Source organism: Hemitrygon akajei, chromosome 14 (assembly GCF_048418815.1).
Source record: "Hemitrygon akajei chromosome 14, sHemAka1.3, whole genome shotgun sequence".
In the NCBI taxonomy this organism is placed as follows: domain Eukaryota; kingdom Metazoa; phylum Chordata; class Chondrichthyes; order Myliobatiformes; family Dasyatidae; genus Hemitrygon; species Hemitrygon akajei.
This window is the reverse complement of record NC_133137.1, coordinates 96061479-96082730: the sequence shown is the minus strand read 5'-3', so window position 1 is coordinate 96082730 and position 21252 is coordinate 96061479. Positions and strand designations below refer to the sequence as shown.

At 42.3% G+C, this 21252-nt stretch overlaps 1 protein-coding gene across 8 annotated transcripts in view; it reads left to right on the top strand.

Annotated features, from left to right (window-relative positions):
* Positions 1-870: 870 nt before the first annotated feature.
* LOC140738827 (uncharacterized) overlaps positions 871-21252 on the top strand; it is a 36401-nt gene continuing 16019 nt past the window's right edge. For 4 of the 8 annotated variants that reach the window (XM_073066730.1, XM_073066731.1, XM_073066725.1 and 1 more), the window contains exons 1-13: positions 3230-3343; positions 4714-4876; positions 9087-9176; positions 9913-10068; positions 11004-11089; positions 11478-11650; positions 12856-13072; positions 13509-13701; positions 14804-14944; positions 16190-16366; positions 18396-18522; positions 20128-20273; positions 21030-21242. In XM_073066730.1, coding sequence (XP_072922831.1) covers positions 3315-3343; positions 4714-4876; positions 9087-9176; positions 9913-10068; positions 11004-11089; positions 11478-11650; positions 12856-13072; positions 13509-13701; positions 14804-14944; positions 16190-16366; positions 18396-18522; positions 20128-20273; positions 21030-21242 — 1911 coding nt within the window. In that variant the 5' untranslated portion in view covers positions 3230-3314. Of the gene's footprint in view, positions 963-3229; positions 3344-3574; positions 3651-4713; positions 4877-9086; positions 9177-9912; positions 10069-11003; positions 11090-11477; positions 11651-12855; positions 13073-13508; positions 13702-14803; positions 14945-16189; positions 16367-18395; positions 18523-20127; positions 20274-21029; positions 21243-21252 lie in introns of those variants that run through there. The other 4 variants (XM_073066727.1, XM_073066728.1, XM_073066726.1 and 1 more) reach the window with 4 other exon arrangements.

Genomic DNA, 21252 nt, shown 5'->3' with positions numbered 1-21252 from the left:
GGGGGACTACATAACTTTGTTACGCACATTGTTGTTCTCACTGGTACTAATTTTGGGAAGCTCCAGACTGCAAGAAAAATCTTCAAAAAAAATTCTGGTGCTAGAAACTCAAACTAAAAGCAAAGTGCTGAAAACGTTAATTTTCTTTTTTTATCTTAGATTACCAGCATCTGCATTGAAGGGCTGTGAATCTGAAACATTGTCTTAATGTTCAGGAATTAAAAATAATTTGTGCACACAAGCTAAGAGAAACGCCAATCTCAATTGTAACATGCCTCGAGCACTGAAATCCATCAGGAACCACTTAATTTCCCAGACTGTTAAAATGCAGTTTAGACTCCCCTTTGGGAAGCCAGCAATGACACTGGAATCACATCAAGCTAACTTTAATGCAACTGAACATAGCTAAAGGGGAAGTGTTAGAGACTACAGAGACTGTGACAACAACCAGACCATAGCTGTCAATACATTGTGTGTTTGCCACCTTCCTCAACTCTTCTACTGGGCTAGCCTCAGTTGTTAAGTTTACATGGAAAAGGCAGAGATATCACTGGTTAATCAGGAGAAACTGAAATTCACCGGAACATCACGAGCACTAAACCCATCTGCAGTGGTGATTCCCAGGTAGGGAAAAGGAGGAAATCTAAGCAGGCTCTCCCCTGTAATCACCCAAATACGTTCATGATTGGATCTAAGGAGCTCCTGTCCCGAATCAAGAACAGGCTTCCAGTAAGATGGCGGTGCGCTCAGATGCAGCGGCCACTCCAGGTGCAGTCAAAGATGTATTTGTTCATCCTGTATATCTCTTTTATGATCACATTTCAGTGCTAGATGCTAAGAAGATCAAGTGCTGCAGGACTATTCCATCACGGAGCTGGACTTTTTCTGAACCGTTGTTGTGTTGTCACCTGGACTTGTTGTGTACCATTGCGCCAAGACGGTGAGCAGTCCAGAAAAAAAAGGTGTGAGTCTTGGACGTTTTTATTGTGATCACAAGATCCTGTTGGGCTTTTGGTGACATGGAATACCGCAAGTCTGGTTCACTAGTTCATTGGCAAGACCAACAGCAGGGGAGCGGCATTGCCCCCATTGTTGCGTGGACAAGGCCCTCGTGCCTTGTAGTCGCCAGCAAAGGAGACCCCAGAGCTGGCTGAGTGCCATGAGATTTGGGACTGGCCCCTCCCATTGGTGCTGTTCTCTAGGGCTCTCTTGCTGAAAGAACAAGCTGGGCCGGGACAACTCAGGGACTTGGGCTATTTTTTTTCTCTCTCTCTTTGTAACTGTATGTTTTGACTGAAATCATAGAAACATAGAAAACCTACAGCACAATACAGGCCCTTCAGCCCACAATGCTGTGCTGAAAATGTACTTATTTTAGAAATTACCTAAGTTTACCCATAGCCCTCTATTTTTCTAATCTCCATGTACCTGTCCAGGAGCCTCTTAAAAGACCCTATCGTATCTGCCTCTACCACCATCGCTGGCAGCTCATTCCACACACTCACCACTCCCTGCGTAAAAAACTTACTCGTGACATCTCCTTTGTACCTACTTCCAAGCACTTTAAAATTGTGCCCTTTCATGTTTGCCATTGCAGCCCTGGGAAAAAGCCTCTGACTATCCACACAATCAATGCTTCTCATCATCTTAAACACCTCTATCAGGTCACCTCTCATCCTCCGTCAAGAAAAGGCCTAGTTCACTCAACCTAAACCTAATGTGAATTGTGACATTATAACATTTTGTACTCAAACTTTCTTTCAATAAAGGACAGCATGCCATTTGACATCCAATTTCTATGCTATAAGGCGTTGTAACGTTCACTGAGTCTTCAGATTGTAACCACATGTGCTATTTGTGCTGTAAGCAATGTGCGATGCGCTGTTGATAATGCGTTTTACACCTTGGCCCTGGTTGGATGCTGTTTCATTCGGCTATATTCATATATGGTTGAATGATAATTAAAATTAAGCTGTCCACTCACCCTTTAATTAATGGGAATTAATTAGTTCCTGTTCCTAATCCTGAGAGAAAGATAAGAAATCAGACACAGAACCTGCTCCTGGTCTTTATCCAGCATTGAAACTGAAAACTACGTTGCATAAACTAGTGTGCTAAAGGTCAGGTTCTGCAGGAGCGACTGATCATCTAAATATGCTGATCGTCTGAAGAGTGCAAACTTCTTTTTGATAAAGCCTTCTCTTCTGTTTAATGGCTGTTCCAATTGAAATTGTAATTTTTCTCATCATTGATAACATGTCAATGTTTGTTCTCCTCTGCCTCTGATTCTCCTGCTGCCCAGTAACCAGCTCCTTTGATCACTATCTAAATAAATCACAAAATCGCACTCAGCTTAGAATGAAGAAATCCAGTACTCCAGCCAAGAGAAGAGCTTTTCCTGAACTTCTCCAATCGACAAACCTGAGAATAACTTAAACTGGAACCTATTCTGTCATCCAAGAGATGGCAAAAGCTTTGTGCTGATCCCATATCTGATAGAATCGGTATCCTTAGTCTAGCTTTTGGTGTCCAGACATTCTGAATCTCATGTCTAATGGCCAAACATTGTTTGCATTGCTTTGTGCCTTCATGATTCAGGGTACCAGAGCAATAGACTGAATAGTTACCTTATTACGTTGACTATGTTCCTAGTTGTTCTGCTCAGGGGTGTGAATTTGGAGGATCTGATGATTCCAGAGAGTCAGTTTGGGGAAGAATAACGTTTGCAGGGACCTGGTCTGGAGAGTTTGGTCTACAAGAAGTAGGAATTGCGAGGTATGAGTAAGCCTGAGGAGTCAAGTCTGGGAGAAAGGGATTTCCTGACATTTGGAGAGAGCATTGATTCCAGCTGGCTTTGGAGTCGGGATAAACGAGTCTTTGCAGAGTCAGTTCCTGCCTCCCCAAGGTTGTGACAGCGGTGAGTAATTCCAGAGAAATTGATCCCGAAGAAAGGGATTCCAGAAAAACTTGGTCTTGCTGAGGGCAGGGTTTCTTATGAGGAAGATTCTCATGAAAGGGTCTACGAGTGGAAGGTGATTCTAGGGGGCTTCAGTTTACATTTCATTCACCATTGTTTGATTTTGGGCTCCTTCAGATAATAATGGGAGCAGCAGGAGATTTTGCTGCTAGTGTCAGGGCGACATTTTGAATTATATTTAGTAATGTTATTGTAAACAACAAAACCAAAAGAAAGCACTTAAAATGGGGGCTGAGGATAAAGAAAGAGAGACGTCAAGAAGCTGGCTTGGGTTTCCCATCTGACTGTGTCACCATGGTAACAGTGATGCAATGGAGAGGGCATCTATAATTGAACAATGTCCTATGAAAGGCAGCTCGCAATAAGGTAGGAAATTAAAGTAATAACTTCAATAATATTCTGCTTTGAGCACAGATTAGTGACCCACAGGGAAGATCTAGCCATTTCACGGCTGCATCTCTTCCTAGTTTGTGTTTAAAAATTTTCGAAAGCACCTGCTGCTTTCAGAGTATGTCCATCATTTTCCATGTCTACGCAGGCTGACATTTCAAGCCTCAGTGATGTTTTTACTCCTGGTGAGAGATATGTCAATGTTTCGAAGAATTTCTATAAATGAACGCAATTTTGAAGTGGATTTTCAAAAAGCATTTGGTAAAATCTCTTAAAAAGATGGGTGGGTGGCACTGTAAGAAAGTTTAGAAGAAAGGAACATTTTAAGAAGGTATTAATCAATATAAGGTTAAACACTAGCAAATGTATTTCTATGTAGATAAATGTGAGATTGGTCATCTTGGACTTACAAAGAATATGAGAAGCAAAGATAAGATACATATTGTAGTGGGAGTGTATAAAAGATATACGTATAGTAGTGTACAGGGGTAAGAGATTTAGAGGGGATCTGCTGAGAACTTTCTTTACCCAGAGGGTGGTTGGAAACTGAAATGCATTACCTGAGGGAGAAGCCTTTTAAGAAGCATCAAAATAAGCACTTGAATCACCAATGCATTAATGGCTACAAAACAAGTGCATAAATGCATTCTCAGTAGTCGGAGATACATCTCTATCAAAGAAGGTGTAAGGTGCTTCTTCCCTCCACTAGCCTGTGAGCCACCCTTGGGCAAGTGTAGCACCTGCTTAGTGCCCCCCTCCCCCCACCACCGATCAGGGTCACATGAAACCATGGAAGCAGGTGGTGCATATCACAAGTTCTGATCATTGACTCCAGCCAGACAATCTCTGAAGAATATTGATGATGGCTGGGGTTGCCCATCTTGTAAAGACACTGCCCCAAAGAAGGCAATGCCAAATCACTTCTGTAGAAAAATTTGCCCAGACAATATGACCAAGGCCATGATCGTCCATGTCATACAAGGCAGATAATGAACGAATGACTCAATAGTTAGCCGGATATGCATCTGTCCTATATAATAACTATCACTTTGCCGATCCAGTCATTTCAGTCACCACCATACACCCTGACTTTCCACACAACCTGTGATCCACTGCCTTGTCTGAGTTAACAGGAGCTGGTGGAGAAAGGCCAGCAGTTAACTTGTATTCTCCTTCATCTTATATACTGTACATGTATCAGCCCTGCTTGAATCTAGATTTGACTCAGGTATCTACAGAAGGGAAGATCAGTAGGTGACCCTTTACACTCCAAGAATGAAGATGTTTTAGTATTCCTCATAACTAATTAACTCTTTCCTTTATCTATTCATTTTGAATGAAACCAGGGAGGAGTGTTCTGAAGACATGGAACTGGGATGCAAAGCTTGCTGTGATGTACTGAAAATGGCACTCCAGAAAGATCTGACTGCAGAAGATCTTCTCAGATTTCACCAGTGCTTGTGTCAGGGACCGACCTCACTGCAAAGTGTCCAAGGAGCACTCAGTCTGGTAAGATCATAACTATTTTTAATCAGTGAATTCTTCCCAGCAACCGTCCCACTTCCGAAGGGCATGTCAGTAAGAAACAAAAACTGGCTTCTGCTCCTCCTCCGTTTCCACTTCAACCTCATCTAACACCATTCCCTCTTTTTTCTCTCTAACTCTGCTTCTTAATCTTCCCTATTTCATTTTCCTCATATTCCTTCTCTTCATCTTCTAATTATTTCTCTCCTAATTCCTTCCTCTTTCTCCTCTAATTCCTCTTTTCTTTCCCTCCTTTCTGCTCTAATCACAGAAACTCTCCTCTTCCTCCAACCATTATTTTAAGAAACATTCTGAACACACTAAAACATTTCTAGGTATTTCACAGGAACATAACCAGGCAGAAAGGTAACCCATGCCTCATAAAGGATGGTTCTAAACAGGTCAATCAAAGATTGATCAAGGAGTTAGGTTTTGAAGAGTGTTTTAAAGGAGAGCAAAGAGGTTTACAGTGGAAATTTCAGAGCCGAAGACATGGCCAACAACTGAAGAACAAGGGATCAAAATTGAAGAGTACAGGTCTCTTGGTGTTTGCTGACACAAGAGATTCTGCAGATCAAGTCAAGTCAAGTCAAGTCACTTTTATTGTCATTTCGACCATTACTGTTGGTACAGTACATAGTAAAAATGAGACAATGTTTTTTCAGGACCATGTTGTTACATGATACAGTAATACTAGAAATCCAGAGCAATGTCCACTCAGTGGTGGAGGAACGCCTCAAGTCATTCAGCATCTATGAAGGGGAAACCCTTCATTGGGACTGGCATCGCCGTTTCAGGTGGAGGCCCTTCATCAGGACTTTTCTCCAACATTTTGTGTGTGTTGTTGTTGCCTGACTTGCTAAGTTCCTCCAGAATGTTGTGTGTGTTGGTGTTTGAAGGCATAGAAGAGAATACTGAGGAAGAGGAGGTTGAAGAAATGGGCAGATTTGGAAAGAAATCTCAAAACTTTGAAAATAAAGTTGTCTCAAATTGTGAGCCTGTGCAGCAGAAGGATGGCAATGAGAATGATCTTAATTATCATCTTACCAGGCAAGGAGGAAGGAAACACTGAAGATCCAGTTCTGGGGAACAGTTTGGAATGAGAGACCTTGTTAGGAGCGATCAAAACATCATCAGAGTTTAGATAGTTTTCACAAAAATACAAGGTGCAGTTAGGTACAAAAATAGTTAAATATTAGAGAACTAACCTTTGTAAATTACAGGAGAATTGGTATTGAAAATCATTGGATGAAACTGTAATTGAACAATAGGAGTCTTCCTGGAGGAGAGAATTTACGTAAAGGGATTTCATCTTCAAAAAGGGCAGCAAGGAATTATATTGACAGCTAGATCGGTCCTGATGACTAACAGAGATTCAAATCAGACAAGAGAAGAATGCTAATGACAAGTGAGCAGAACAGAATAGAAAACAAAGCTATGTGTGGAAAGTATGAACTGGAACCAATAAAAGACATAAAATAGTCAAGTAGTTATGTCTTCACTGGAGAAAAGATGCTGCTTACGTATAAGCAAAGGAGAAGGCAGTGGTAATATTGAAATAAAAATAAACAGGTTGATATTAAAGAGGTTATCTGGTCCAGAAAAGTTGCACCCTAGGTTATGAAAAAATATTAAACAATGGAGCAGGTATGGGTCAATGAGCTTACTCTATAATTCAATAGGATCATGGTTAATCTACCAGTAGTGCACTCTCCTATCACTTGCCCACGTAGGTTGATTATTTCCAAGTGCAAACGACATTGGTCACAGCTGTGAACATATTCCAATGATTTCCAATCCCCTGAATGATAAAACCTTTCCTCATTACCTAAATGGTTAGTCCACTACCCAAGACGTCCCAATTCTAGGCACACCAAGCAAAGGAAGCAACCTACAGCATGCAAGTTGCTGAGGGAATGGGACCTGTTTCAATAAGGTTGCTTCTCATTCTTCTAAACTTCATTAAATTTAGGTCCATTCCGTTTCAATTCTTCATCACCGAACAGTCCCATCGTCCGATCATTCAATGTCATAAATTTCAGCTGCATTTCTACAAGATCAAAAAACCCTTCCTTAGATATGGAGACCAAAACTGCACACAATACTTAGGTAGTTGTCTTGCCACAACTCTCAACAAATTTTCTTACTGGTATACACTGATGTCTTGTAATAAATACCAATATACCATCTGTCTTCCCAGTTTATGTTAGCAATGTTTGACTTGTAAATAAGTACAAAGGGATTCTTCCAAGCACCAACATTTGTTCTGTTTTTATATTTTACCTACCAAAATAAATTACTTAAAATTTTCCCACATTATTTCTCATCTGCCTGGCACTGAGGCCACTTAATTAAAACATCCATATGCCCTCTTCACACCTCCTATTCTCACCTAATGTTATGTAAGCAACAGAATTGAGAAAGATCCTTCTTGATTAATGGAATTGAAGGCCTGTTGAAGTCAAGGTGCAATGAAGATCATGTCCATTGCCCTTTTGGATGGATTGAATCTACACTGTGATTCACAGAGCAGCTTGGTTGAGGAAGATAGAGACCTCCTCCCTGTAGCGTTTGTAATTGAATCTGTCACTTTACCTGATCATGGCTACAGTGTCCATGACACTCTCTGCATGTGCAGATGCAGGAGAGGAGGTTGCTAATTAATGTTTACAATACCTTTCCACTCAGTTTCAGCAGGGACACCATCTGTTTCCCAGGCCCTGGGGCTTTTCATTTGGCTTTTGGCTGTTTGATTACCTCTGCATGGTGAGGCTGAACTTGTTCTGGGGTGGACACTTGTCCATAGACCACCAAGGCGATAGATGGAGAGCTCTTCAGAGTGCTCCATCCAGCAGGTGCTAACTGCCCACTAGCTTTATGTCTCTGCTTTTTCATAACCCATGTAATAATTTCTTCGCTTGATGCTCTGAGTTTAATTCTGTTCCCCTCTTCCTTTTTCCATTCTTCGCAGAAGTTTGAAAAGGAAGTTTAGCCAATTTCTGCATTTTTGCTCTCATATATTATATATCAACTTCTCAGTCACGCTCTTGTTTCCAAACCTTGGTATGCCACATTCTTAATGCTACTTTTGGTAATGATATTAGTTTATGCAATAATATCCTTAACTGCTTTAATTAACTAGAGGGAATAGTTTTCCATGGAGATTATATCTCAATTGAATGTATCATCATGGACAGTTAGGAACTAATTTCCTATTCGTGTGCAAATGTTTATTCATTGCCATGATACTCAGCCAGTGGCCACTTTATTAGGTACCCCCCTCGCCTTGCTGCCAACTTGAACCAGTCTGGCCATTTGCCTCCGACCTCTCTCGTTAGCAAGGTGTTTTTAGCCTCAGAACTGCTGCTCACTGGGTGTTTTTTTTGTTTTTCACACCATTCTCTGCAAACTCTATAGAGACTGTTTGGATGAAAATCCCAGGAGAACAGTAGTTTCTGAGATACTCAAAATACCCATCTGGCACCAACAATTATTCCATGGTCAAAGTCACTTAGATCATATTTCTTCCCCGTTATGAGGGGTGATTGATAAGTTTGTGGCCTAAGGTAGAAGGAGACGATTGTAGAAAACCTAGCACATTTATTTTTCAACATAGTACCCTCCTATATTTACACACTTAGTTTAGCGGTCGTGGAGCATATGATCCCTTCTTTGTAAAAGTTGGCAGCTTGGACCTCCAGAAGTGGTGGACAGCAGGGGTAATTGATGAGTTTGTGGCCTATGGTGAAAGGAGATGAATTATACAGCTCTTGTTACATGCACGTGCAGTTCAACCCTTTGAGTGATCATGCAGAAAGTCTGAAGTTAATAACTCACCTCCTTCTACCTTAGGCCACAAACTTATCAATCACCCCTGCTGTCAACCAGTTCTGCAGGTCAAAGACACCGACTTCTACAAAAAAGGGATTGTATGCTCCACGACTGCTGGACTAAGTGTGTAAATGGAGGAGGGGACTATGTTGAAAAATAAATGTGCTAGGTTTTTTAAAATTGACTCCTTCTACCTTAGGCCACAAACTTATTAATCACCTCTTGTATGATGATTGGTTTGAACAAAAGCTGAACCTCTTGACCATGTCTGCATACTTTTATGTTTTGCATTTCTGCCATGTGATTGGCTGAGAGTGAGAGGATATTTGTAGTAAAACCCATTGTTTTCCTTTTTGATTGGCAGATGTATAGCAAGATGAGTGGAGTCTGTGACCCTGAAACTCTCCTGGATAGTCTGTTGGAGCAGCACAGAAAACAGGAGCAATTGGAGCAGGTATCAGATGTAATTCTCACTGCAGTCCATTTCCCCAGGCATTGACTCAGTTGGGAACATTTCTGCAGATACAGTACTGACTCTCATGCTGATCGCCTGACACTAACCCTCACTGGGCACAGTTCCTCTGACACTGGCGCTCACATGAACACAGTTCCTCTGACACTGGTTCTCACTGTGCACGGTTCCCCTGGATGTTAACTCGTTGGGCACAGTTGCCCCGAGGCTGACCGTCACAGAGTACAGTTCCACAGGCACTGACACTGGGTACAGTCCCAAGATTGTTGCTCATGTTGAGGTCCTATTCTACAAACTATATCCATAGATTAACCACACAGTGCTTAAAGTATTTGTCCAGCACGATCCCTTCTGAGTTCCTAGTGATGCACCATCAATAACTCACGCTGAGACGTAGGAAGCGAGATATCGGCTTTTATTGACTGGAAGAATGAACAACACTACATCCTGGAGAATGAGGCCGGGCATCAGGCCTCAATCGCCTTTATACAGGGGTCTGTGGGAGGAGCCACAGGAGCAGTCCAGACAGGTATATGTAGTTCACCACACCTAGTCTCAGTGGTTTCTGCCCCATTCACTCAGAACTGCTGAAGTCCAGGGTGCTAGGGCTGAGCTGTGCTCAGGCAGCAGGGACTGTGAACGAGCTCTGAGCCCTTGCGGTAATAAGGCACTTCCCGGCTTCCTCTGTAATTCTGATTCTCTATCCCTCGTGCTGCAGCTTCTGTGGAACGTTCAGATGCTGAATTGCTGGAGTTGGGATCACCTGTCACTGCCAGAGTGCCTGGATCCACCTTGTAATGAGAATCAGAAATCGGTGAGACCGTGGCGGCACCTGCAGTCACATCAAATGATGCGGATGTGGATGGGAAGCAAAGTAAGTTCATCACTAAGTGTAAGCACACAGACACTGACTCTGCATCGAATCAGTACTTGATGGGACTACAGAGAGGAAACTATCAAACCCTGCCTGTTTTCCCCATGAGAGTTTGATAGAACAGGGTAGAGGGAGTTCTAATTTCTGTATAATCCGTGCTGTAATCATAAAGGATCATTGATATATAACCAAATCAGGATAGTGTAAGTCTTATAGTACACTAGCAGGTAGTCAGTCAGAGGTGTAGTGGCATCCATACCAGACTTTGAGGCGAGTGGTCCAAGGTTCAAGTCCGGCCAACTCCCTGTACCCTTTCCATCCATTGAGCTAGTATCTTACCCCTGTGAAAAACAGACTAACACTAAAGAAAGGGCAAGGTTGCCTCCCAGAGCGCCACAAGGAGCACAGGGGAACAATCATCAAACTTGCAGTTGGTGCTGTTACATACAGGTAGAGGTTGTGGGCCGAACCAGCGTGATGACGTGAGGGTGGTTAAGGCAGTGAGTGGGTAAAGGAGTACAATTTGGCTCTCTGAGGGTGTTCAGTAGGCTGCATCCCACAGATGGACAACAATGGTAAGGAAGCTGAGTGAGAGAGAATGGCATGGGTGAGACTGTGGGAGTAAAGGAATAACAGAATAGTGGAGTGAGGGACCACGGTGAAAGTGGGGCAGCACGGTAGCATAGTGGTTAGCACAACACCTTACTGTACAGACAACCCGGGTTCAATTCCCACCATTGTTATGTTCTGTCTGTGACCGTGTGGGTTTTCTCCGGGTGCTCCGGTAAGTAAGTAAATAGATAGAAATGAAATGGATTTTGGAGTAGGTTACTAGGCTGAAGGTCCTATACTGTGCTCTCCTGCTCTGTGTTCTATGACATGCTTGTGTGTGAGTGAGAGTGGGCTGCAGTGAATGACTGACAGTGCTTTTACAGGTTGGTAGGTTTGAACTGGACAGTCTGAAGGTTCGGCTCCGGTGTCTCGGTCAGGTGCAGCAGGAGCGGCATCGGGTCAGTACCAGGTGGGTATCGGCAACAGGACTACATTCATTCATTTCCATTGCAGGAGACTGTGGATCTGCTGCTGACAAGCACACCAGGAGTAACGGTGTATATAGCAGGTCATTGGGTGCTGAACTGACTCACAGTTACTGGGAGTACAAAACTGGGATATTGAGTCACAGACTGTTAGTACATCATGTGTACTAAGTCAGACTTTTAAGGCTTAAAAACAGGGCTTTGCAGTTCAAACTCTGTGGGAGAGTTTCCATGGGAGGATTTAACTCATCTGCTGTTCCTGGACACACTCATTAGCCTAAGAGCTGTAATATCCATTCCACTTCTCACACCTTCCATGGTGCTTTGTGACTTTGCTTACCATTTCTTTCACCTTGCCTTCATTTCTTGTAGGTGGGCAATAGGCGGAGTCTCTGCTGTCATTCATGATGATGGACAGGATATGGAATGCCTGGGTCCTGAGGGCAAGGATGTTTTATCAAAATCACACCTTCTCCGGTTGGTGGAGCAGAAGTACCAAATGCTTGTTGAGCAACTCCATCAAAAGAGGCTACAGAAACATTGGGGTACGGAGAGGTCATGAGGTAGAAAGACATAATGGGATAAAGTGAGGAAACAGGGGAATGATGAGAGTAGTGGGAAATGGTGCTGACAAGGGGATGTAATTAGGGTAGGGAGGTGTAAGAAAGTAGGGAAGAGAGAGCAGGGTAGGAAGTAGTTATGAGTAAACTGTTTGAAAGTTGGAGATGGCAATTGAAAGGTTTACAAGAGAGTGATATTGAAAATGGTTTGGCATGAAACGGAGATTAGGGATTAGGGCTGAGGTTGAGCAATGTTTGGTTATTGGAAGGAGGAGAGGGGATTGGGATGGAGGATGGATTATCTGTGCTAAAGTGGAGTCCAAGGAAAAGTGATTGGTACAAGTGGCAAATTGTGTCATGAGCAGAAATGCTAACTCTCCTTCATATTCCACTGATGCTATCTTTCCAGCAATCTGACTGGACCTTAAGACCATAAGGCATAGGAACAGAATTAGGCCATTTAGCCCATCAAGTCTGCTCCGCCATTTCATCATGGCTGATTTATTATCCCTCTAACTCCATTCTCCCACCTTCCCCTCCACCCCTTAACATTTGACACCCTGACTAACCAAGAACTTATCAACTTCTTCTTTAAATATACCCAATGACTGGGCCTCCACAGCCACCTGTGGCAAAGAATTCCAGAGATTTACCACCCTAAAGAAATTCCTCCTTACTTCTGTTCTAAATGCACATCCCTCTACTCTGAGGCTGTTCTCTCCTGCTATAGGAAAAATCCTCCCCACATCCACTCTATCCAGGCCTTTCAAAATTCGATAAGTTTCACTAAGACTCCCCACTCACTCTTGTAAACTCCAGTGAGTATAGGCCCAGAGCCATCAAATGCTCCTCATCATTAACCCTTTATTCTCAGTATCTTTACAGTTCTGAATTCTGGTGTGTGCTTTTCAAGTACTGTCACTTCTCTTCCAGGAATACCCACCTTGCTCCTCCCTCTTAATGCGATATCTGCTTGTCTCTTTTAGGTTCTGTACTCTTATGCATTTGTTTCATTACCATTTGATAAGGATGTTGACAAAAATTTGCCCACCACTTGTATCATTCTTGTATCACTTGTATCTTGATCATTGAGGATGGATTCCATGGTTAAAGGGTAGGTTAAGTTTGGTTTCAGAGATCGGAAGCTGATCTCTCTGTGTCACTAAAACACCTTCTGCTTTCATTCTCAGAAATGTCCAGTTTGAGGTTACTGCTCCTGGACTTGCACCAATGTTGTGAGCGTGAAATGTCTTCCATTTTGTCCACACCAATGACTTCAGCACAGAGGACCCGGCTCTTCCTCTCCCAGCACTACCTGCAATGCCAGGCCCAGCACCAGGACACGTTTGAAACTGCAGCACTTGTGTTGGGTATCGCCGACTGGAAGAAGAGTGTTCAAGCCCCACAGTACGTGAATCATAGACACTGCAGCGTTAATCAGGCCAAGTATAGAGGCAAGACCATAATGTGAATGGCCAAAGATATCCAAGCTGTGGATGTTGGGCAGGTGCTCCTGCTGTGGTTCCGAGATTGGTTAAAAATGTGCAACAAATGCAGATTAAAAACTTAGAGAATATGAATAGAACTGAGGTAGAAGTAGATATAGGGGTAGGGGTAAAGGTAGAGGTAGATTAATAGATTATGAGGGGATTTGAATCCACAATAGGGAAGCCCAGAGATTGAGTTCAAAGAAAGAGAGAGAGTAGCAATCAGAGGAGACTGGCATGCAAAGAGTGAGAAATTTTTGGGATACAGAGAGAGGATTGAGGTGATGGTATTTTATGAACAAGTCCTACTGCATGATACTTGAATATCTAATGCTGTTGGAATAACTTTTTCCAAGGTTGTGTGAAAGCAGAAACGAAATGTTAGCCATGAGCCAGCTCCAGGATTTCATCTGCACAATCACCGATCAGAAACGAACGCAGCCAGTGATCACAGCCTATGACCCCAAGGCATTAGCGTTGCTGGGGAGGATCCACATCCAGAAGATCATTCTAGAACAGTTATGTAAAAATCACCAGGAGGAACAATCAGTAAGTCGCCATCTCTAACATGATTCTATCTACTGTAATGCACTCTCACAAATAAATGATATTGACAATATTAAAGTCTATAATAGTGGCTGTTTTAAAGTTGTACATTTCTTTGATGGACAGACCACATCCATCCTTAAGGTAGAATGCACATTGGAATTCACAGTCCATCCATATCTAGGGTACCATGTACAGCCATCTCTTGGGGTGAATGCCTGTCCATTGTTCTGGTTCAATTGTTATATAAGGCTGTCCCCATCATCCTTGATGTGCTTTGCCCATCCAACCTCAGGATGTCAATTGTCCTGTTCGTTGGGAATCCGCACAGAATTCATTTTCCCTATTCATTGTGAAAGAGCTTAAACTTGAACTCTTACACTAAAGACAAAGCATCGTTCCTTAGAGATGCAGGTGCTGCCAATCTAAAAATACTCTGCTCTTAATAGATTGGGCAGCACCCATGGGGAGAAACAGGGTCAATGTTTAAGGCCAAGGATCGTTCAATAATGTATCTTTATTCTTGTTTTTATTTTCGTCTTGTTTTATACTGTCAGTTTGCAATAGGAGCACCATGGAGTCATATTGCATTTACCCACAAAGTATTTTCTTGGTTTATAGGGATCTTTACTCTCTTTCTAATCTCTTGTGTGCTGCTCTGGGAAGGTTTGTTCAGACTGCATAGTAGGAACTATGCCTATATTGATTGACTGATTGACCAACTGATTGATTGATTGATTGATTGATTGATTCTTCTATATTATGTATTGTATTGAACTGCTGCTGCTAAGTTAACATATTTCACACACATGCCAGTGATAATAAACCTGATTCTGATTCTGATTCTGATTCTGATTCTGATTCTGATTCTGATTCTGATTCTGATTCTGATTCTGATTCTGATTCTATACCTAACCCAGGCTGGTCTGCCTGACAGATTAATGAGCAGAGCAGAAGCAGCTTTACTCTGAGTAAGATCATGGGACTGCAGAGGAAACTTCATCTCTACCTCATCATTTTGCTCTCAATACTGTTAAATAATCAGAATACTTCAAAGAGTCGTTTAAATTCTTCAACCTTTATTTAAAATTTCTTTTGATAATAGTTGCTGCTGCAGTTTATTTACAAGCAGATGATGCCATCTAATGAGCCTTGTGCAGAGAAGTTGGCATTTAGTGATGCTGCTGTTAACAGCCAGAATAATTGGGTAAATCTCGCATCCAGCAAACCAGGAGACCTCATGGGTGTAAGTAACTTACATGTAATTATCTTCTATTCCTTGGATGTTACTGTTAATGGGAGACATTGTCAAAAATTTAATCTGAGATGTGGCATGGTTAGGAGAGAAGGGTTAGATTGATCTTCAATTAGGTTAAAAACTTGGCACAACATTGTGGGCTGAAGGGCCTGTACTGTGCTATAGGTTTCTTTGTTCTATGCTCGATGTGCATGAATACTTTTCGAGGGACTCCATTATTTAGCTGCTGGATTAACAGGCTATTCTGCTGCAGAGGTTGTTATTGTTCATTCATAGTCTATGGGCACCACAGCCTAAGGCCAGCAATCAGTTCCCATGTCTAACAACATTTAAAAAGGTGGTGGTAAGCTACTACCTTAAATGGCCAAAGTCCATGCAGCGATAGAAGGTGTGAATCTGGCAAAGAGATTTGTACTTGTTGGGGTTCCCTCTTTATGCTGCCCTTATCCTTCCAGTACTGGAAGTCACAGGTTCGTGAGTTATTGTCAAAGAAGCTTCTGTGATTTTCTTCAATAAAATATATTTCATTCACAAGCATGCAAGTGTATATATAGAACATGCTTTATGCTGGAATTGTTGAATGCTCTGATTGAGGTTGGAGAATATCCTGTCCCGCTTTGATTTAATGGAAAGGCTTTAGCGAATTAACCCTGAGTACCGAACCTTTAAACTGCTTTTATAAACAAAATACATGTGTGACTATCTGGTTAAGTTTCTGGTCATTGGTGGCATCCAGATGTTGAAATCAGGGCTTCATGGGCATGGTAATATTGACTATCAAGAGCTGGTGGTCAGATTCCCACTAGGAGATTGCCCAGTACTTACATGGTGCATGCATAACTTTCATTTATCTGTTTTGCTGGTCACAGACGGAATTGACCTCCTTTTGTCCATGCTTGGACTAAGGCTGGAATTAGGTCACTGCAGTATACACTCTGAGCACTGGCAAGTAAGATAGTTGTAAGTAGCACTGTTGATATCTTCCATTACTTTGCTAATGCTCAAGAGGTTATAAGGGCTGCACTAGATTTATCCAACATTTTGTGGAAGGAGTTCAACGTCATTAACATCAGGAAGTGGTACATCAATTGCTGGCAAGAGTAGAGGTCGCAAAAAACCCAAATGGAGTTTGTGGGGGGGGGGGTGAAGGGCTTGATGGACTGAAAGGGCCCAAGTAGCTTTCTTCAATGTGAGTTTCTGATATTGTGTGATGTAAGAATCTCTTGTACTTAGGATAAGAATGGCTACCTTCAGCCCAAGCTCTTGGAGGAAGCTTTTATTCTCTACTGGCAAAAGAAGGAGATCACAGTGCAGTCGAAGAGTCAAAGCCCAGCCATTGTGGGGCTCATGGAACTACAGCTCATGCAAATGACCAGAGTCCGGCAATTGACCCAACAGATGGAGGGGCAGGTGAGAAACGTGTGATGCTCCTGGACCGGGGTAATTATATTGTGGTCCTTTGCATTAAGATTTTGGTTCTTACTGGGCTCTCTGTCTTGTATGGGATCCAGTGTATGGAGTGTATATTGGGGTCTCTACCTGTAGAAGGTTTCACTGTGTTGAGCATTTTGTTAATTCACAGAATGTGAGCTTCAGTGTTAAAGGTGTAATTTAGTATCCATCTCTAATTGCCCCTCGAACAGAATGCTTGCTGGCCCACTTCAAAAAGCCAGTGAAGAGTCAATCACATTGATGGATCTTGACCTGCTTGACATTGGTGAAGCAGATGAGTATTTACTCATTTCATGGAAGCCATTACTGATATCTGTGTTACCTTTTAATTCGAGTTGTACAGAATTAATTGAATTTGAATTCCCAATTGTCATGGTAGGATTCAAACATAAGTCAAAGGGGGTGATGAATCAGCATAAAGGAAGGAGACTGAAAACTTGGCCGAGTGATGTAATAACAACAACCTCTCATTCAGTAAGACCAAGGAACTGGTTGTAGACTTCAGGAGAAGGAAACCAGAGCTCCGTGAGACAGTGATCTTTGGAGGATCAGAGGTGCAGAGAGTCAGTAACTTTAAATTCATGGGTGGAACTATCCCAGGACCTATCCTAGGCCCATCATATAAATATTATTTCCAAGAAAAAGAGACAGCGCCTCTACTTCTTCAGGAGTCTTAGGAGACTCAGCATGCCATTGAGAACCTTGGTAAGCTTCTACTGATGTGTGGTGCAAAGTGTGCTAACTGGCTGCATTATGGCCTGGTATGGGAACATCAATGCCTTTGAGTGAAAAATCCTACAAAAGGTAGTGGATTCGGCCCTGTGCATCACGCGTGAAAACTTCTCAACCATTGAGCACATCTACATGAAGTATTGACATAGAAAAGCAGCATCAATCATCAAAGATCCTGAGCATCCAGGCCATGATCTTTTCTCGCTGCTTCCATCAGGTAGAAGGTACAGGTGCCTCAGGATTCACACTACTAGGTTCAAGAACGGTTACTACCCCTCAACCACCGGGCTCTTGAACAGAAGGGGATAGCTACACTCATTTAAGGACTCTGTTTTATTGTTATTTCATGCTTGTTATTTATTGCTACTTATTTATATCTGCATTTGCAATTTGTTTACAGTTAACAGTTCCTGATGTTTACAATTTACAATTACCGTTCTATAGATTTGCTAAGTATGCCTGCAGAAAAAGAAAATCAGGGTTGTATGTGGTGACATGTATGTAATCTGATAATAAATTTTACTTTGAACTTTGAACTTTAAATTATTGGATCCAGTCTTCCAGATACTTCTAAAACAACTTAAAACCACACTTTTTTGCTCTTCGTGGGGCTTCAGTGGAATGGATTCATGCTGAAAATCTCCTTTTGGAATTCTCTGCGTCACTTACGGCCCATTATGCTGCTGACTCTTCATCTGGTCTCTACCCTTTGACCTGTTTGGCATGGGTGACACTTCAAGAGCCAAAGCACAAGGCCCTGACTACAGCTAACACAGCTCTCTGGGTTATTGATTCATTGTGTCAAAGGTTGGTTTATTGGATTGTTTGATCTGGAATCCACCATTGAGCTCCCTGAATTGTTGTTCACCATTTTGGTTTCACTGTTAGAGTCTTGGTACATTGCTGGATCTCTGATTCACTGTATTGGCGTTCACAATCAGGAACTATGGATTGTGATTGTCTGTATTCTGATCTCTGTTATGGATTCACAATTATGGTCTCTGAATTCAAAGTCACTACCTTAGGATATTTATACTGGATTCAATTATTGGGATTTATTAGTGTAGTCTCTGAATTGTGATTCATTGTATTGGGTCTCTCTACTGGAGTTCATTATTGGAGTTTCTGAAGTGTGATTCACTTGTATAGTAGTTCACTATCAGAATCTCTAAATTGATTCCCTGCTCTAAGTTTGCTCTATATTGGTAAACTTCTATGATCTCCATGTATTTATGCATCACATCTTTTGTTTCAGTCTGTGAATGACCTCATCAACACTTACTGCTCACTACACAGTGATCTGAGAAATAATCAACACTACAACAACCTGGCAGCCATGTTCCTGGGGCTAGTTACACCAGAGATGGATATTGATCAAATTGGTAATTCCATGATATGTCTGTCTCACTCTCTGTTATTCTCTCAATGTTATTCTTTTATCCTCTCAAAACAAATGCTAACATTGCATTTGCCTTCTTTACTATCAAGTCAACCCGCAACTTAACCTTAAAGGTTTCCTGAACCAGGACTCCCAAGTTCTTTTGCCACCTCCGATTTCTAAAAAAATAAGTCACAATTGGAGATGGTGATTCTGAAATGACTATTCTGAGGATAAAAGGTTGTTTACTATAGGAATGCCATTGGAAACTGTGTTGGGCTCCATCTGTTACAGTCTTTACCAATGATTTGGATGAGAGGACCAAATGTAATAAATCCAAGTATGCTGGGGTGACAGCGTGAGTTGTGAGGTCTCGGCTGGCTAAATAAAAAGCAGAGAGCATGACTAATGGAATAAAATATGGAATAAGTTCAGTAGTCCTCTAAAATATTTAAAGTGAATGAAAGGTATTGGTGAGGAGAGGATTTTTGTAGAACAGTAGAAGTATCCTGTTGAATTTATAGATTGCCCATATTAAATTCCATGTGCAATATTGTATATTGGTCTCCCTGAGGATTCACCACATCGATCCTTAGGATGAGGCGATTATCCTAAGAGGAGGAGAGATTAAGCATCCTGAGGAAGATTGAGTTTAGAAGAATCAGTGATCTCATTTAAAAACAAAATTCTTGGGGCATGACAGGAAATAGTTGAGATGAGTACCTTAACAACTTTTGAGAGACAGCCAGCAAATATATGGATTGGAAAGGTTTAGAAGGTTCTGAGCCAAACACTTACAAATAGGACAAGTTTGGATGGGGCTTCTTTTTTGGTAGGGACCAGATGGACTAAAGGGCCTATTTTCCATTACTCTGTGTGGTCTACTTAAGGTGACTAGGATGTCTAGAATTAGGGATCATGATCCCGGGTATGGGACTAGCCATTAGGGACTGGCCATTAAGGACTGAGATGAGAAGAATTTTCTTCACTGATGGGCTAGTGAATCTTTGAAGTGTTCCATCCAAGATGATTGTGCTTGCACAGTTGTGGTGAACTACATATACCTGTCTGGACACGCCCCCCCCCCCCCTTGCTGACTGCTCCTGTGGCTCCTCCCACTGACCGTGGCTCCTCCCACAGACCCCGGTATAAAGGCGATTGGAGACATCACCCTGGCCTCAGTCTCCAGGATGTAGTGTGGTGGTCAATTGCTGCTTGTTCTTTCTTCCAGCCAATAAAAACCTATATTTTGCCTCTCGTCTCTGAGAGTTATTGATGGTGCATCAACAGTCATTGGATATATTTAATATAGTAAGGTAAACAAAATATCTGGGTTTAATGATGCTGAGGTGAAAGGACATCCATACTCCTATTGATGATTCAGGAATCACAAGGGGCCTAACCTTCTTCTGTCTCTTCTGTTCTTCTTATTGGAGATAAGTTCTGAATGTTCAGAATCTGTACTAGATTTGTCATGGAAAGGGAGCTGGGATCATGGCAGGGAGAACTCGGAAGCAGAGAATGGACTCTGACTGTTGTCCGCACTAATGGTTTGTTACATGGGAGAAACTGCTCACACATTGTTTAAACATGTGACTGTATCTGACAGGACAAGCTTGGGGATCTGCTGCTGTTGCAGTCCATGACAGGATGGATGATGGGTTGGTGATGGACATCTCCTGCAAGGTTAGAGGAGATACAATCATTTCCAGTGAAATAACTGCACCAATTCAAGATAACTTACTATTGTCACAGGTGAGCTGGCTGAGCTGGGATTAGGTGCAAATCTGAATCTTGCTCTCTCACCTGGGCCCAATTTCTGGAAAGCACAGGCTTCCTCACACACACCCACCACAGTTTTATCCAGTCCTCTCCAGTGCCTGCTCACTAAATCTGACCTTGCCCTCTCACAAAGGGCAGATCACTTTCGTACTCCTCCACTTGAAGTATTCTGGGTTCCATACCAGGGAACCTTTCCAGTGGCTTCCTCTCAAAATTTCCAGGCTACAAGTTCCAACAGTGTGTGGACAATTCCCCAATGTCACATGCACACATGTTCCAAACAGCGCCTGCAAGTCCTGACTTCGTGGACATACATTTGGATGACTTTGAGTTCTTATTAAGATCCCCAGGAACCATACTGGAAAGAAAATGATGTTTTACACGGTGAGTTACCAGGGATAATAGTGGGGGTGGATTTAATTCTACCATTCAAAAGGGAGCTAGACAAGGATCTGAAAGAAAATTAGCTAGCTAGTGGAGAGAGGGTTGGGAAACAGGATTAGCTGGATTTCCCTTACTTGATGGGTCAAATGGTCTCCTCCCATGTTCCCATGAGTAACCATTCTGCAACGTTTGCTAAATCACCAGAGATTCTAGGTCAATCTCAGAGAGCTCACGGGACTACTGACTGAATGTTATTTCAGCCAGACAAGGAATTTTTCTCCCTTTACTCCTTCTGCAAGTGATTATTCCCTGTTCCCTGAGGTGTTTTCTCTCTAATCCCTGCAGGATGAATTGACATCTGGGACTCCCCAGCAAGTCAGGCAGATGGATGACATCCAGAAATTGCAAAATGAAGAGGGTGCTGCTTCAAGTGACACGATCAAAACAGCCAGAGTCACGGGAAGATCAAACAATGGCTTCTCGGAGCTGCAACCAAGAGACACTCAGAGCCATGGTAACAGCAGCCAGATTCAAAGCTCACCAGACGTGACGTTTAAGGTGAGTGTTT